The 16,308-nt window shown below is 41.0% G+C and overlaps 1 protein-coding gene across 1 annotated transcript; it reads right to left on the reverse strand.

The window, feature by feature from the left end:
* Positions 1 to 1,414: 1,414 nt before the first annotated feature.
* LOC118172373 (olfactory receptor 5V1-like) lies at positions 1,415 to 4,904 on the reverse strand (the record flags this gene model as incomplete). The annotated part of the gene is made up of 2 exons (XM_035336227.1): positions 1,415 to 1,422; positions 4,007 to 4,904. Coding segments are annotated over 2 exons (906 nt in total), but the record flags the coding sequence as incomplete, so codon positions are not given.
* Between the last annotated feature and the right edge of the window lie 11,404 nt (positions 4,905 to 16,308).

Below are 16,308 nucleotides of genomic sequence, written 5' to 3' on the forward strand. Positions count from 1 at the left end.
CCACTCATCTCTCAGCCTGTAGCACTGCTTGGGGTTGTTGTGCCCCAGGTGCAGGACCTGACACTTGGTCTTGTCGAACTTCATACAGTTGTCCTCAGCCAATCGGTCCATCCTCTCCAGATCCTCCTGCAGAGCTTTTCTACCCTCGAGCAGATCAACACACGCACCTAACGTGGTGTCATCTGCAAAGTTACTGAGGGTGCACTCAGTGCCCTCATCCAGATCATCAATGAAGATATTGAAGAGAGCTGGCCCTAGTACTGAGCCCTAGGGGACTCCACTAGTGACCGGCCTCCAACTGCATTTAACTCCATTTACCACAACTCTCTGGGCCCGGCTATACAGCCAGTTTCTAACCCAGTGAAGCGTACGCTAGTCCAAACCATGAGCAGCCAGTTTCTTGAGGAGAATGCTGTGGGAAACGGTGTCAAAAGCCTTACTGAAGTCAAGGTAGACCACATCCACAGCCTTTCCCTCATCCACTAAGCGCATCACTTTGTCATAGAAGGAGACCAGGTTCGTCAAGCAGGACTTGCCTTTCATAAACCCATGCTGACTGGGCCTGATCGCCTGATTGCCCTGAAAGTGCCATGTGATGACACTTAAGATAATCTGCTTAATGAGCTTCCCTGGTACTGAGGTTAAGCTAACAGGCCTATAGTTTCCTGGGTCAACCCTCTGGCCCTTCTTGTAGATGGGCGTCACATTTGCTAGCCGCCAGTCAAGTGGGACCTCCCCTGATAGCCAGGACTGCAGATAAATGATGGAAAGTGGCTTGGCCAGCTCTTCTGCCAGTTCTCTCAGTACCCTCGGGTGGATCCCATCTGGCCCCATCGACTTGCGTACATCTAAGTGCTGTAGCAGGTCACCAGCCATTTCCTCATGGATTGTGAGGGCCACATTCTGCTCCCCATCCCCTTCCACCAGATCAGGGTACTGCGTATCTAGAGAACAACTGGTCTTGCCACTAAAGACAAAGGCAAAGAAGGCATTAAGCACCTCAGCCTTTTCCTCATCTCTCGTCACTAAGTTTCTTCCCGCATCCAGTAAAGGATGGAGATTTTCCTTAGTCCTCCTTTTTGTGTTAATGTATTTATAAAAACATTTTCTGTTATCTTTAACAGCAGTAACCAGACTGAGCTCCAGATGAGTTTTGGCCTTTCTAATTTTGTCCCTGCACACCCTTACAACATCCTTATAATCCTTCTGAGGGGCCCGCCCTCTTTTCCAAAGATCATAAACCCTCTTCTCTTCCTAAGCACTAGCCAAAACTCTCTGTTCAGCCAGGCTGGTCTTCTTTCGCACTGGCTCATCTTTGGGCATGTGGGCACAGACCGCTCCTGAGCCTTTAAGATTTCCTTCTTGAGAAGTGTCCAGCCTTCCTGGACTCCTCTGCCCTTCAGAACTGCCTCCCAAGGGATTCTGCCAACCAGTGTCTTGAACAGCTCAAAGTCTGCCCTCCAGAAGTCCAAAACAGCAGTTTTACTGGTCCCCCTCCTGACTTCACCAAGAACAGAGAACTCTAACATTTTGTGGTCACTCTGCCCAAGGCAGCTCCCGACCACCACGTCTCCCACCAGTCCTTCTCTGTTAGTGAACAGAAGGTCTAGCAGGGCACCTCCCCTGGTAGGCTCACTAACCAGCTGCATCAGGAAACTATCTTCCACGATGTACGCATGCAACCCAGAAAGCCAGCCTTATCTTGGGCTGCATCAAGAGAAGTGTGGCCAGCAGACTGAGGGAGGTGATTCTTCCCCTCTAGTCTGCTCTTGTGAGAGTCCCAGCTGCAGTACTGTGTTCAGCTCTGGGACCAATAGCACAAGAAGGACACAATAGTATTAGAATGAGTCCAGAGAACGGCCACAAAGATGATCAAGGGGCTGGAGCATTTCTCCTATGAAGACAGGCTGAGGGAGTTGGGGTTGTTCAGCCTGCAGAAGAGAAGGCTCCAGAGAGACCTTACAGCAACTTTCCAGTACCTAAAGGAGGCCTACAGGAAAGCTGGGGAGGGACTCTGTCAGGGAGTGTACTGATAGGGCAAGCAAGAATGGCTTTAAATTCAAAGAGGGTAGATTTGGATTAGATATAAGGAAGAAATTATTTCCTATGAGGGTGGTAAGGCACTGTAACAGGAGCCAGGAGTGACAACAGCCAGCCCCCTGACAGTATAAAAGCAGTCCCTAGGGAGCGCCGAGACCCAGCAGCGCCGCTAACAGGACAGAGCTAACAGGACGGACTTTGGCAGTTAGCAACAACAGGACAGACTTGGCAGTTAGTGCAGGCAGTTTGTGCGGGGCAGTTCCAGCGGGGCAGGGAAGAGCACAGGGAAGATCCTCTCCTCCCTTTCACACCTCCCTTTCGCTTCCTCTCCTCTCCTCTGGGAACTCTACCTTTTATAACCTGAATTCACCATGGTGGGCACCCGTCGCAGTGGCCGGGTGCTGTCTCCTGTTAAGCTTTTCATCACTAGAACCCCCAAGTCCTTCCTTGCTGCACTGCTCTCACTGAGTTCTTCACCCAGTCTGTACTCATGTCCAAGATTGCCTCAGCCCAGGTGCAGCACCTTGCGCTTTGATTTGTTGAACCTCATTAGGTTCATGTGGGGCCACTTCTCAAGCTTGTCCAGGTCCCTTTGGATGGCATCCCCTTCCTTCTGTTGTATTGACTGCACCACTCAGCTTTGTGTCATCAACAAACTTACTGTGGGTGCACTCAGTCCCACTGTTTATGTCATTGATAAAGATATTAAACAATACTGGTCCCAGAACAGACCCCTGAAGTACACCACTCATCACTGGTCTCCACTGAGAGGTCTGGGGATGTCTTGCTTTCATGTGGTCCTGGCTACATCCCAAGTAATTTTTGTGACACAGGCCACGTAACACTGTGTGGAATGTGTCACACTATGTGGGGTAAAATGCAAGGTCACTGTTTCCATGGCATTCTAACATACAAAGAAAGAAGCATAACAAGACAGAGATAAGTCAAAAGAGATTATCTCTAAATAGACCAAGTTGTATCAGTTTCAGTGGACATAGTTTCAGGAAAGCAGGAGTCCTGGCTGCAGCAAAAGAATGCCCACCATGGCTGTGAAGGAAACATAGCATCTGGAATAGAGAATGTCTCAATGTGATGTGACTGAAGGTAGAACAAACCTATTGGAGCAGCTGATCTGGTTCTAGATTTCATCTGCCATCTTAGTTGTTTCCCTCTGGAAAGATCCCAGTACCAAGCGTAGGAATGCAGTAAAGGCAACATGTGAATAAAAGCATGAAGTGAAAAAACAAGTGATCTGCTGCTACAGACATAACTGATCTCTACAGTGTAATTGTATTGTGGAAAGGGGGTGCCTGCTCCTTTAAAGGGTATCAGTTGTAGGACCTGTTCAATTAAACAAGGGATAATAAATAAATAAAAAATAAAAAATAAAAAAGCAGCAATAAATAAGAACATGCAGACACAAACCTGGCCAACAAATGATATCAGTGATAAGAATCAATGACAGGAACAAACATTGTAGGTCATGCTAATTCATAAAGATTTGTGGAAATGTAGAAATGCTACTTTCAGTGAGATGGTCTGATTGAGGACCTTATCAAATGCAATATGAAGGAAAAGAGGGAAACCATAAACAAATTATATGGAGAAACAAACAAATGAAAGGCAAACATTGCCTGTGGAAGTCTGCGTGACTGTGTCAGTATTCTCTGGGATAAGTGGTTAGCTTTGCTACCAGTTACACTTGCAAACAGGAAGGCAGCAGCTGTGTTCCTTGCACTAAGTAGACACCCCACGTCCGAAGGGCACCAGCCTGGGCTCCAGAAGCCGGGCCGGAAAGAGTCTTGGGTCTGAAGCTGTGGGAGGTGTAGGCTGCTCTTACCATCTTTTAACATATAGGACAGATTGTTTCTTTATAGCTCCATTTTAAAATGTACATTTATTTGGAATGTATAGCTTAAAAGTAGTTACAGTGATTGTGAAACTTTAATTTTCCCTAACATTCTACCCAAAGCTGTTTTCATATCATTATTTTTCAGGCTGTAGATTATGGGATTTAACATGGGAGTTAAAATGCTGTACTGGATGGAAAACAGTTGATCTAGAATGAGTGAAGAACTTGAGCTGGATTTTGTGTACTGGAACAGAGCAGTTGTGTATAGCAAAACCACTATGATGAGGTGGGAGCTGCAAGTGGAGAATGCTTTCTGCCTTCCCTTTGCAGACTGTATCTTCAGAACAGTAGAGATGATATAGATATAGGAGGTGAGGGTGAGCAGGAAGGAGCTTGACCCAAAGATCACCGCAGAAGACAAAAGAACAACTTTATTGAGGGAGGTTCTACAGCATGCAGCAGAGAGGAGAGGGGGCAACTCACAGCTGAAATGCTTAATTTCAGTGTAGTTGCAGAATTGTACATTTAACATTGGCACTGTGTTTATAATGGAATGTAAGAATCCCATTGCCCATGCACTCCCCACCAGCTGGCTACAGAAAAGTTTGTTCATCGCCTCTTGGTAGTGCAGTGGGTTACAGACAGCAACGAATCGGTCATATGCCATTGCTGAGAGCATGAAAATTTCACTACCAGCTGAAAGAAGGATAAGGGACATCTGTGTAATACAGGCACCGAATCCAATGCTTTTCTGCTTCACTAGGAAATTGACCAGCATCTTAGGAACAGTGGTGGTGACATAACAGATGTCTATGAAGGCTAAGTGAAAAAGGAAGTAGTACATAGGGGAGTGAAGGTGGGAATCAGTACTTATTACAATCATGATCAACATATTTCCAAAAAGAGTAATTAAATAAATAACGGAAAAGACAAAGAAGAGGAGGCTTTGAAGACGTGGGTCACTTGTAAGTCCCAATAGAACAAACTCACTTGCACTTGTTTGGTTTGCCATTCACAGTATATGGCCTGTAAGAGCAGAAATAAATGATCATGTCAGCAAGTGGAATCAGGATTAAAGTTACACTAATTGACACCCAGGTAATAAAGAAAGGCAAACAGACAACCCAGTGCAGTTTTGAGTGTTAGCAGCAGTGGGTGGGGTGCAGTCAGTTTCAGTCCTGGCTGAGAAGAGAGATTTCCAGCAGAGGTATGCAGACAGGTTTTGATGTAAGCTGTCCTCCCCATTGAGTCCAACAGGAGTTTCCTGCTCAAAGTGCCTTTCAAATTCCACACAACGGGGAGGCCTTAACAGCTAAACCTGGGAAAGAGGATGTCCTTACAATGCACTCACTTCTTTAAGGTATGTTTTCCTCTTGACAAACAGGTTTAAATCCCAGATTTGCCCATAACCAAACACAGCAGCAATACCAGTTGCACCAGTCTGTTCTGCACAACTCATGACCTTAACTTTGAACTAGATATTTTATGCAAGGTTGTTTTAGTTCTTAGTTCTTTTTCATAGAATCATAGAATCATCTAGGTTGGAAGAGACCTCCAAGATCACCTAATCCAACCTCTGACCTAACACTAACAAGTCCTCCACTAAACTATATCACTAAGCTCTACATCTAAACATCTTTTAAAGACCTCCCGGGATGGTGACTCAACCACTTCCCTGGGCAGTCCATTCCAATGCCTAATAACCCTTTCAGCAAAGAAGTTCTTCCTAACATCCAACCTAAACCTCCCCTGGTGCAACTTTAGCCCATTCCACCTAGTGCTATCACCAGGCACGTGGGAGAATAGACCAATCCCCACCTCGCTACAGCCTCCCCTAAGGTACCTATAGAGAGCGAAAAGGTTGCCCCTGAGCGTCCTCCTCTCCAGGCTAAACAACCCCAGCTCCCTCACCTGCTCCTCCTAAGATTCATTCTCCAAACCCCTCATCAGCTTCATTGCCCTTCTCTGGACTCGCTCGAGGACCTTAATGTCCTTCTTGTAGTGAGAGGCCCAAACCTGAACACAGTACTCGCAGTGCGGCCTCACTAGAGCTGAGCACAGAGGGAGTTTTGTGTGTTTCTAGTGTGACTCAGGGCCAAAATCTGAGATATCCAAAGACTGTGGCTGCAAAAGCCACAGGCTCAGTGTTCAGGACATAAAGATGCTAACATATTTAAGGTCTCCTCTTCAAGCCAGATGTAGGTGGAATTTTGGAAAATTATGCTCTGATGCTTGCTTTCTGCCAGAGGGGTTTACCAAATAACAAATAATTGTATTTTCTATCACAGAACTTCCAATAAATATTTCCTATACTAATACACTTTTCTAAATAAAAATTGCTATTACACTATCTAATACATGAGAGGAGATTAAGCAGGAAAAGCAGTAAACCAAAATGTAATCTTTCCTCAGCTGAGATAGTTGGTATTCACATAACTGAAGAGAGATGTTACAAGCTGAACTTACATATGATGCAACTAAATTTTATAGGTGGTTTCAGCTTAGAAAACAGTCCAGAAAGCTATCTTGGCCAACGATTGAGATGGACCATATTTATACCTCTCTTTGGTAACTTGTAGAGTTCAGGCTCAAGTTCTTAGAACCAAGTATCCTCATACATTTTGCATTTTCAACATCTGAAGAAGCAGAACTACACTATGACTGAGTTCCCACTTCTTCGACCTCAGTCCTTTGCTTCAGTTTGTCTCTCTAAAGAGATCCTGAGTTCAGGCAGAATCAAGCCATATTTTTGGCACTCACAGATATTAGATCAAAGTGTGAGCTTTATCCCAGAGCTATCATGACAATATGTAAAGCTCAAAGAATTTCATAGTATATAACATATGTTCTACAACACAGCAATATTTTGTTTGTTTTTGTTTAAAAAAAACTGTCAGGCATTCCAGAAAATGACAAATTAAAACTATATTTTGCTCAACCATTGCTATTTTGAAAGTTAACATGAAAAAAAAACAAACAAACAGAACGATATGGTGGGAGAGAGCTAGGTCAGCAGAGTAAAATTGATTTTGCAATTTGATATCAAAGGTCTATACCCTTTCAGTCTTCTGCAACATTGATGATACTAGTCAACACTTGCAGACTGTCATTAGGATAAATTTTGTAATGTTGTTCACTTGGGTTAGATTGGATGTAATAGCATTACTTTTACATTTATATTATCCCCACATCTATAAAAGACTTTAACAAAAATCATAGTACCACAACAATTTATCTTTTTCTTTGTAAATTTTAAAAGAATCCTGCAGCTTAGTTGTAGCAGACAGTAGGTAAGACAGTGGACACCAGCACCTTTAATAGCAAATTCATTCTACCTGTCTCAGACATACATTCTGAGTCACTCCTGGAATGGGCAGGCTGATTTCTTTGGCTATACAAAGAGTCTAAATGCTGAACATCAACAGATGACAAATGGAAAATTGAGGTCAGATGAAATTGATTCCATACCTACCTTTAAATTTTAGCAAAAGTTTCTGAGTTTCTTTCTTTAACTATATTTTTAATGGATTGACTTTATTATTTCATACAAAAGGCAAAGAAAACAGTCCATTAAATCTAAAGAATCTAAAAATCTAAAGAAACTATCCATAAGCAAATAAAAACCTCTTCAGAATGAATATAAACTGCTGGTTTTTTACTCATTTTTCACTGGTGGCAATAGCAGTAGTGGAATGCTGAGCTGCTTTGAATCACAAGCATGGTATGCATCCTCATTCAAAACTTCTGCAGAGTTACATTGAAAAGAACTTTGCTAAGTGTACAAAGCCATAGCAGGCTTACACTAGATTTTTGTTTGTTTGTTTACATACACATGCAAGGACATGATTATGTGCTGTTTTTGTTTTGTCCTGCCCAGAAGCCTTCACTGACTCATGGTACTGGGAAAAAAATTGCACCTTTACTGAATTATTTCTTTTGGGATTTATGTACACACCAAAGGAATAACTTATTTTCTTAGGATTTCTTTACCTGTTTCAAATTCTTGTATCCTCTCCCTGGAAAATATATTAAAATGTATAGAATGAGTAGGTTAGTACAAAATACCATAATGGAATAATAATAAAATTATGTCCATACATATATATTTCTAAATCCATAGAAAAGAGAAAAATAACAGTGAACTGACCTACCTCTAATATTAAAATCATGAACAAATTAAAACTGAGTAGACAGATTGACAGAGACACATAACTGGGGAGACTGAACTACAGAGTATACATTAAGTTGATACCATTCCTTCCTCTTTACTACTTCTTGTATTAATAGAACTGTTAGACAGAAATTGTAAGTTAATGTTTCCAAAAAGACATCATAAAAAAATCTTGAAGTTCTCTCTCTCATCTCTGATCTACTTATCTAGTCTTCATACTCCTTCTGAATCTCTGCGTCTTGAGGTCTAACATTGTACTTAAAAACATGCAATAGAGTTTACCTCAGGAAAATAAATGCTTCTCCTGGCTTCTGGTTATGTACTGTGGAAGAGTCTGTTATACACCTCTTCTTTTACAGCTCCTCTCTTTTCATATGCCCGGTTTCATATGAATTCTTAGCCTTACTTTGGGAAGCCTAAATATTTCCTGACTTCCTCTGGGAAGATTATCTCTTGTGTATGAAACTGTTAATATTTCAGGCCAGGAGGTAATGAGTTTTTTTTCAAGACAGGAAAAATAATAACAATAGGCTATTAGTTAGTTTCTTACATTCCCAGTGTTGCATATTATAATTCCCTTCATCAGACATTCTGTTTTGAAGACTGCTGTGATGACTGTATGATAACAGAAAAATTAATTTACTGATACTGGAAACACAACCTGCCTAGTAAGCAATTCTGAGACCAAGAGAAATCATCATATGTTGGATGTTTTGGTTGAAACAAAGAAGTCAATTAAAAGCAGTGATAATTAAGGTTACAGGCATCCCTCCCAAATAATCTGAAACTAACTTCACATTGTGGATCCTTTTATTGATGATTTCTTGTATAAATGGTGGACTCTCATAATCTTTGGTGCCTACAACACAAACAGCTGACATAGCTACTCAATGCCCCCATATCTTAATGTCCATATACAGTTAATATAGAAATATGTAATCATGCATAGTGATTGCTCATCTTTATGTCAGGTGTTTAGCTGAGAGTGGAATGAATCATGTCCCAGGAATTCATTTTTACTTCATATTTGGAAGAACTAGAGAAGTTGCTTAGGTATTGGTGCCCATAATCAGGATATCTAAGTAGGAACAGATGCATTTCATCTGAAAGAAATACTATACCTCAGCAGTAAAAAAGAGGTGTCATAGCTTCCTTTTTTTTTTTTTTTAATCTATTTTTCCCCCTACAAATCCTCTTTTTGCTTTTTATAAAAGACTTTTAGCCTGTGCTTGACTTTCTTTAATTGTGTATATTTTGCTTAGAATGCCCTAGAAAACTGTCATTGATTTTTATCCCCTTTCAGCACCTTTGCAACTGTGGTCTGACAGTCATCCATGGGTTTACCACAATTTATGCAACTGAGATAACATGTATGCGGTGGAATTACTTTCAGGACAAGTGGTGTTTTTCAGTAGTCTCTGTTTCCTATTAAGCATGATGCAAGCATGATTATAACATCCCATGTATCAGAATAAAAGTTTGCATTATTGGAACCCTGGATAGAAAAAAAAAAAAAAAAAGACATGGCAATGAGCACCTATTCAGCCATGCTTTCCTCCAAAATTTCCTGGTTTTGTGGAGAATCTGTGATACTACTACTACATGACAAATAAATCAAGAAGATTCTCCAGATATCTTTTCTCCTTATTGTCAATTTTAACTTGTTTCACAAAGCTTTTGTTAATCTCTATTTTAAAAGAATGCATTGTAATTAAAACTTCTTAACTAAACAGAAGAATTATTTATTCCTAAATCGGAAATCAAATTCTTAAATATTAATTCATTGAATTCTGAATAACTTCTAGGTAGATGGGTAGATGAATATTCATATATGTAGGAGGATAGACATAAAAAGGAAATGGCAGATTATTTTTTTCCTTTAGTGGGTTTAAAATCTCTCTTAATACAACACTAGCTCCCCCTGAGTCTACTTCAATCATGCAGGCACACACAAAGTTCCCACTCCTAGAAACCCCCAAACTCTACAGTTTCTTTGGCAGCTGGGTCTCCAGCAGTCAGTCTCTCATAGTCTGACACTTAGATGTACACACACATAAAGGCACGTTTGTTAACCTATGAAGATCTTCTTGGATAACTTAGCACACCTAAAAAAGTCACTTAAGTAATAAAATAAAATAAAATAAAATAAAACAAAATAAAATAAAATAAAATAAAATAAAATAAAATAAAATAAAATAAAAATAAAATAAAAAATAAAATAATATATATATACATATATATATAAAGCTTTTGTGCTATCTAATGGAATCAACATCCTTTATTTTGTTCCCTGTCTCAAGCCAAGCCAGACTTCTGTCCCTGTATTTTGTAATTGCCTGCTTCTGTGCTCTGAATTAAAAATGACCAGAACTTATGAGCCCCAACACTGTCTATATAGCCTTTCTGGACAATAAACAGAAGTGTCTTGTCTCCACGTCAGTTTCCTTTATATAAACCTCCAGCTATACATTTTCCCCCAAAGGATTGGAAAGCTACAGTCTTTACCTCTGTCTTGTGTATGAAGCTCAGCTCTATTGTAATGGCTGGGCTGATCAAATGGGAAAGTATGAGCCCCTAAATATGATCATTCAAGTCCTTGTTCAGGAGCAAGCTTAGCTGATTCTTGAACATGCAATACATTTGCAGTCTTGAGGAAAGAAGTGCAACACCAAATACCATGCATGTACCAAATACTATCCAGTAGGATAGCTTGAAAAACTGGCTCTCCAAAAACAGGATTAAGATTAGAGGATGAAGGGCTATCAGTCAATGGATTTTTTATTCTAGGAATTACCTGGAAAACGTAATGGGAGGCAATACCAAACAATGTGGCCTTCACATCTGCCCTGGAAAATGATTCACTCCTGCCTTCCTTGGCCTACTAGCAAAGTCTATGTTTCTACAGTCTCTTCTCAGACACACAACAGTCTATCATGCCCTCAGCTGGAAGGAGCCATGCACACTTGGGAAGCTGACACTTAGCCTTTCAGATCAGACACACACACACATATATGCCTACAGTCACACCAATTCCAGTCCCAGTACCTGGTCTGGGAACACACAGTTCTCTCACCTCAGTGGCTTGGAGTAGGGAACTCCATTTGCTCCAGTAGCTGGCACTAACACCCCCACTTTCTCCAGTAGTGGGCACCACAGGCCAAGGGTGCCAGCACCACAGGCCACTGGTCTGACTCCTGTTGCTGGCAGCCAGTCCACTCACACCAGTACCCCCTGCAGCTGGCACTCTGGGCTCAAGGTCTGTAGGACCCTTTCAGATCCAGAGAGCTCTGACCCCTCCAATTCATGATGATAAGACAGACCCCTGCTCGCTCCAGTACCTGGCACCAATTCCCCTTTCACACACATAGGTCCCACCAGTGACTGTTTCTGAGACCCCTGCATTCATTCCAATAGCTAGCACCACAGGCTGGGATGCCCTTCCCCAACCTGACTGCAGTATCTGACACTGAGGTTCAGTCACCCATACCCAGGTCTTGGCAGTAGCTGGTGCTTAATCCTTACAGCTCATGTACATTTTGGAGAAAAAGTGCAAATATACAGAGAGATAACTAAGAAAAGATTTAATGAGAGGAATATATAAGAAGATAGACTGTGGTGATCAGTTTCTGCACTCTCTCAGTTTGGGTATCCTTGGTTCACAATCTTATCAATTGCAAGGTTCATCCTTCCTGGAAATGGCACCTGTAGCTTCTTAGCTCAACAATTAGTGCCCGAGGATTCTTTGTCTTATGATTGTCTTCCACCTTAGAAGTTCTCTATCAGATAACCACTCTGGAATAAATATTCCTACATTGTCACATGCTCTCATAAATCAGGGTGACTGACCAGACTTGATTTCCATCATTACCTCCCTTTTCTCTTTTCCCCTGTTGCCTTGGAAAAAGGGCCCTTGACCAAATACCCTTAAAGAAGCAGACACTCTTGTTCTACATACTCTTACATAAACAACTCCAGTCCCCTCAGCTGTTCCACAGAATTCTTGTTTTCTTCATCAGCTTCATTGCTCTTCTCTGAATGCATTCCAGCAATCAATGTCTTCCTTGTAGTGGATCAGCACCCATCTTTGCCCATCCTGCTCAGATCCTGAGGGACTGTTCCATGTATGGGAGCACTGATTATGTTTTCATGGCTGAAGAACAAGCATTGATTTCTGGAAAGCTAGGGGAATGGTCTGTGGCAAGTGGAAGTTTAGGGGTTGCAGGGGCAGTCTACAAAGCACTGCTGAAATAGTGGGATCTGCTGGGGTGGGAAACTGGTCTGGGGCAGGCAAAGCTCTATGTGGCGAAGCTGGCTACCATCTCTGTGAGGCTGGACTGCTGGGGGCCTGCAGGTTAGGCTAGAGGTGTATCAGGAAAAATGAGTCTGAGGGCTCTGTTTCAGGACTGAGCAGCAGTGCTTGAGACTCAGAAGCATAGGGGAGGAGGGGAGTGCCACAGCTGGGATAGCAGTGATGTGTAGGCCAGACAGATGCCAGCTGTGTGGGTGTAGGAGATATGGGACAGGAGTCACAGTGATTGTAGTTGAAGAGGAGCATCATTGGGCCATACGGTGGCAGGGAGGTCTGTCCCTTTCACAGACCCTTGGCTACTTTTTCCTGCAGCAGCAGGGCAAGCAAGAATAGGTCTTTGCTCAGACACCTTTACTGTGCTGCTTCTGCACCCTCTCAGGATCCTGGGAGTGCGGAGGCAATCTCCTCTTCATGCTCCATGCTGATCAGAAAGAAACCTCAGGCAGGCAAGGGCTGCAAAAGTTGAGCATCCTTGCTCCTTTCTTTGACAGGACACCTCACAGGGGCTGCTTCATGAAAGCATTTTTTCCTTCCTTTCTTTGCCTGTAACAATGCTCTGTTTTTCTGCTCTAATCAGCTCCTCCCCAGAGGGCCATTTGGATCTCCTGCAACAACTCTATCTCTAATAGCCTCAGAAGGCCCCATTAAAACTTCAGGAAAGTTTACTCCTGTGTTTGCCCTTCTCACAGTAATTTTCTCACAAGGTCTTGGTAAAGACACTATAAGCTTACTCTTACTTCTGACTCTGCAAGTAGTCAGAAGGTGTCTGATAGGATAAATCATCTTTGAGGAAGAGTTTTGCTAGACGTTGCAATTTTCAATGAACAAATAATGTAACAAGACTTCTCTTGTTTCTCATATTTAAGACTAACAAAGTTAAATTAATTCATTTCAAAAACTCATCATCTTTCAGTCTTTGTGGTCAAACATCTTGTGGACAGTCTCTGGTCACTTTTTTTCATTAGTGGCTCTTGTAACATCTTCCTTCTCACCAACCCTTCCCGCAGCAGAAGTAAAACTGCATTGCAACTCCTGTGTGAGCTTCAATGTCCTCTGTAGCTTTTCTTGTGAAATTGACTGGACTTGCAATCAGGATGATTGATCTTTGTAGCTACTAGAACTTACATAATTTAGAAAATGTATAGGATTTTATAGTGTTTTGAAGATGACTTTTCAATTATTTTCACATGACTGGAAAATGTACTAACACAACAAACACTGGTCACATAACTACAGATTGACAAATGATGACAAAGTGCACAGACAGATAGATGTGGGTACATTTAGATGAGCAGAAAGATTATTAGAGATGGGAGTTAATGACAACAGTCTTTGTCAATGTTTGCTCAAGAATTAAACAAATATTTACATATATTGTGGTTGGAAAAAATATTGGTAAGTATACAAGCAAACAAATGCATATATTATTTTGTAAAAGGAAAATTTAACAGAAGTATATTTATTATTTGATTAAAACATTATGAATATCTCAATGTGATACTGAGACAAAGAAGTCATCAAGTACGTCAGCCTCATCTCTTGCCACTGTGTTTTCCCCAACATCCAATAAAGGATAGACATTATCCTTAGTCCTTGTTTCCTTTTTTATGTCTTTATAAACACATTTTTTATTGTTTTTAACAGCAATAACCACATTGTACTCCAGTTTGGCTTTGTCCCTTCTAATTTTGTCCCTGCACAGCCTCACGACATTTTTGTATTCCGCATAGTGGCCCACCCCTTCTTCCAAAGATCCTAAACCCTCTTTTTCTTCTTGAACTCTAGCCAAATCTGTCTGAAAATAATGAAATGACTGCTCTAATATCTACTTCATTTGCAGTTTTTGTAGTAGTACTATGATTCTGAGTCTCTGTGCAAAAGAAAATTGTATGGAAAATCACAGAAAGATGTAGTTGGGAAGGGATCTCTTGAACAGGCACTGGAACAGACTGTGCACTCTCTGACGTTGAGCATGTCAACACTTGATAAGAAAGAGCCCAGAACAACCTGGTCTGACTTCATAGCTGACTACTTTGGACAAAAGGTTGGGCTAGAGACTGCCCAAAGTCTCTGCCTATCTGAATTATCCTATGAACCTACGATTTGTTAATTTCTGTGTCAGACCAGAGTAGTTAATCATTCAGGTGTTGCAGATAGGTGGCTGACAAACAGAAAGGAATGCAAAGAAAATCAATTCCATAGTTTTGAATTAGAGAATTAAGGCATCTACTTGCATGCATACCTTTGAGAGCTTTTGCGAAAACCTCCATTAAAGCAACCTTCAAATAAATGCAGGCTCCTTTTTTATCCTGTTCTCTGTCTACCAGCCCCAGATGGATATCTTGATCATCTTAAGGTATCTTAGACAGGAACTAAATTGAAATCCTAGTCAGTATCGTCAGGCTTTATAGAGTGCCATTCATCTTATCTGAAGTGTATACCTGGGAAGAAAATTAGCTGCCTAAAAACAGGCATTTATTGCCATTGTGAATGCCCTACAGTGCTCTGAATGGCCTCCACCTGTAACTCCAAAAAGAGGTAGACCCTGACTGATCCAGTGTTGAGTCTGCTAACCAAAAGATTTATTGTGAAGCATCTAATATGTCACAAAGATATTACTAATGGTTTCTCTTTATGCACCTGAGTTGCTATCCTCAATTAAGTGTGATTTATCCTGACTTGATTAGGGTAATGCTCATAACTTCAGGTAGTTGAAGTCAAGCAAGGTTACTCTCACTGTTGGTTGCATTGAATATCTTGTGGCTATGGTGACAGTCTTGCTATCAAGACCCTGTGCAATTCTGTCCTTGGCACCTAAGCACATAGGGCTCCAGCCAGGGCAAGTGGAGAAGGCCAGGGTACAGACAGTTTGATTGCTTCAGATGCAGACAATAGCAAGAACTCAATGGAGTGCTTGCTGTAGTGTCTTTCTTTAGCAGAACCATGGTAGTTTCATCTTTTATGTTGTTCTGACCCTTTGCAGTCCCTATCTCTAAGTACTAAGGACTTCTATGATTCTATGACTTCTAAACTTGTGAGTCCTCACACAGGTGTCCACATGCAGGGCAGATACCTAAGCTTTCATTTCTTTAAGTAGAGCTTTGGGGGACAAATCAGATGCATAAACATATGGGTCCAAGCATTTTAGGGTCCATAGGTCATTCAATGGAATAAAGCAGCTACTGTAGAAAGATGACTTCTCCTCTGGCTTCCGTGACATGACTCATAATCTCCTGCAGATGTCTTAAGTAGTCCACACCTACTAATATAAGAGTATAATTTGATGTCTCAACACCTGAAATGTTCCTTTAAGGAGAAAGGAAAGGAACGGTATACTTCTGTTAAATCATATTAACTACTCAAAGCATTAAATTATTGTAAAGCAACAAAAGAAAATGTACATTTCAGATACCTTTTCCTCATAAGAGGCAATTACACCGTTTCTATTTATGTAAAGATATTTGTTTCACATACCACACACAAAACACAGAAAAACTGCAGTGGCATTTATTCTGAATCAATAGACACACTAAAAATGGCCAAGAGAAAAATGAGCTAGCATTTACAGGCAATGAAACACATAAATAATACAGAAATCTTAACCTTTATTAGCACATAGGAAACTTATGTATTTGTGCCTGTGCAGTAACAAGAATATGAAATGCAATTCAGATAGTAATTATAAAATTAATAAAAAGTAAATGAAATGCTGGGTAAATAGAGAGGGAGAAAGCAAAAAGAAAAAGAGGAAAGTGAAACATGAGAAATATGCCAGGAATTATTTTGGTTAACACTAATAACTGGCTTGAATAATTCTTTATAAAAAAAGCAGAAACAACTGTTACTGTAATGTGTTATTAAGATAATAACCTGCACTGTAATCAGAATATAACAAAGAACCTGGATAACAAGAGTCAAAGTTGAAGTCTCCCCAGC

Source organism: Oxyura jamaicensis, chromosome 10 (genome assembly GCF_011077185.1).
Source record: "Oxyura jamaicensis isolate SHBP4307 breed ruddy duck chromosome 10, BPBGC_Ojam_1.0, whole genome shotgun sequence".
NCBI lineage: Eukaryota > Metazoa > Chordata > Aves > Anseriformes > Anatidae > Oxyura > Oxyura jamaicensis.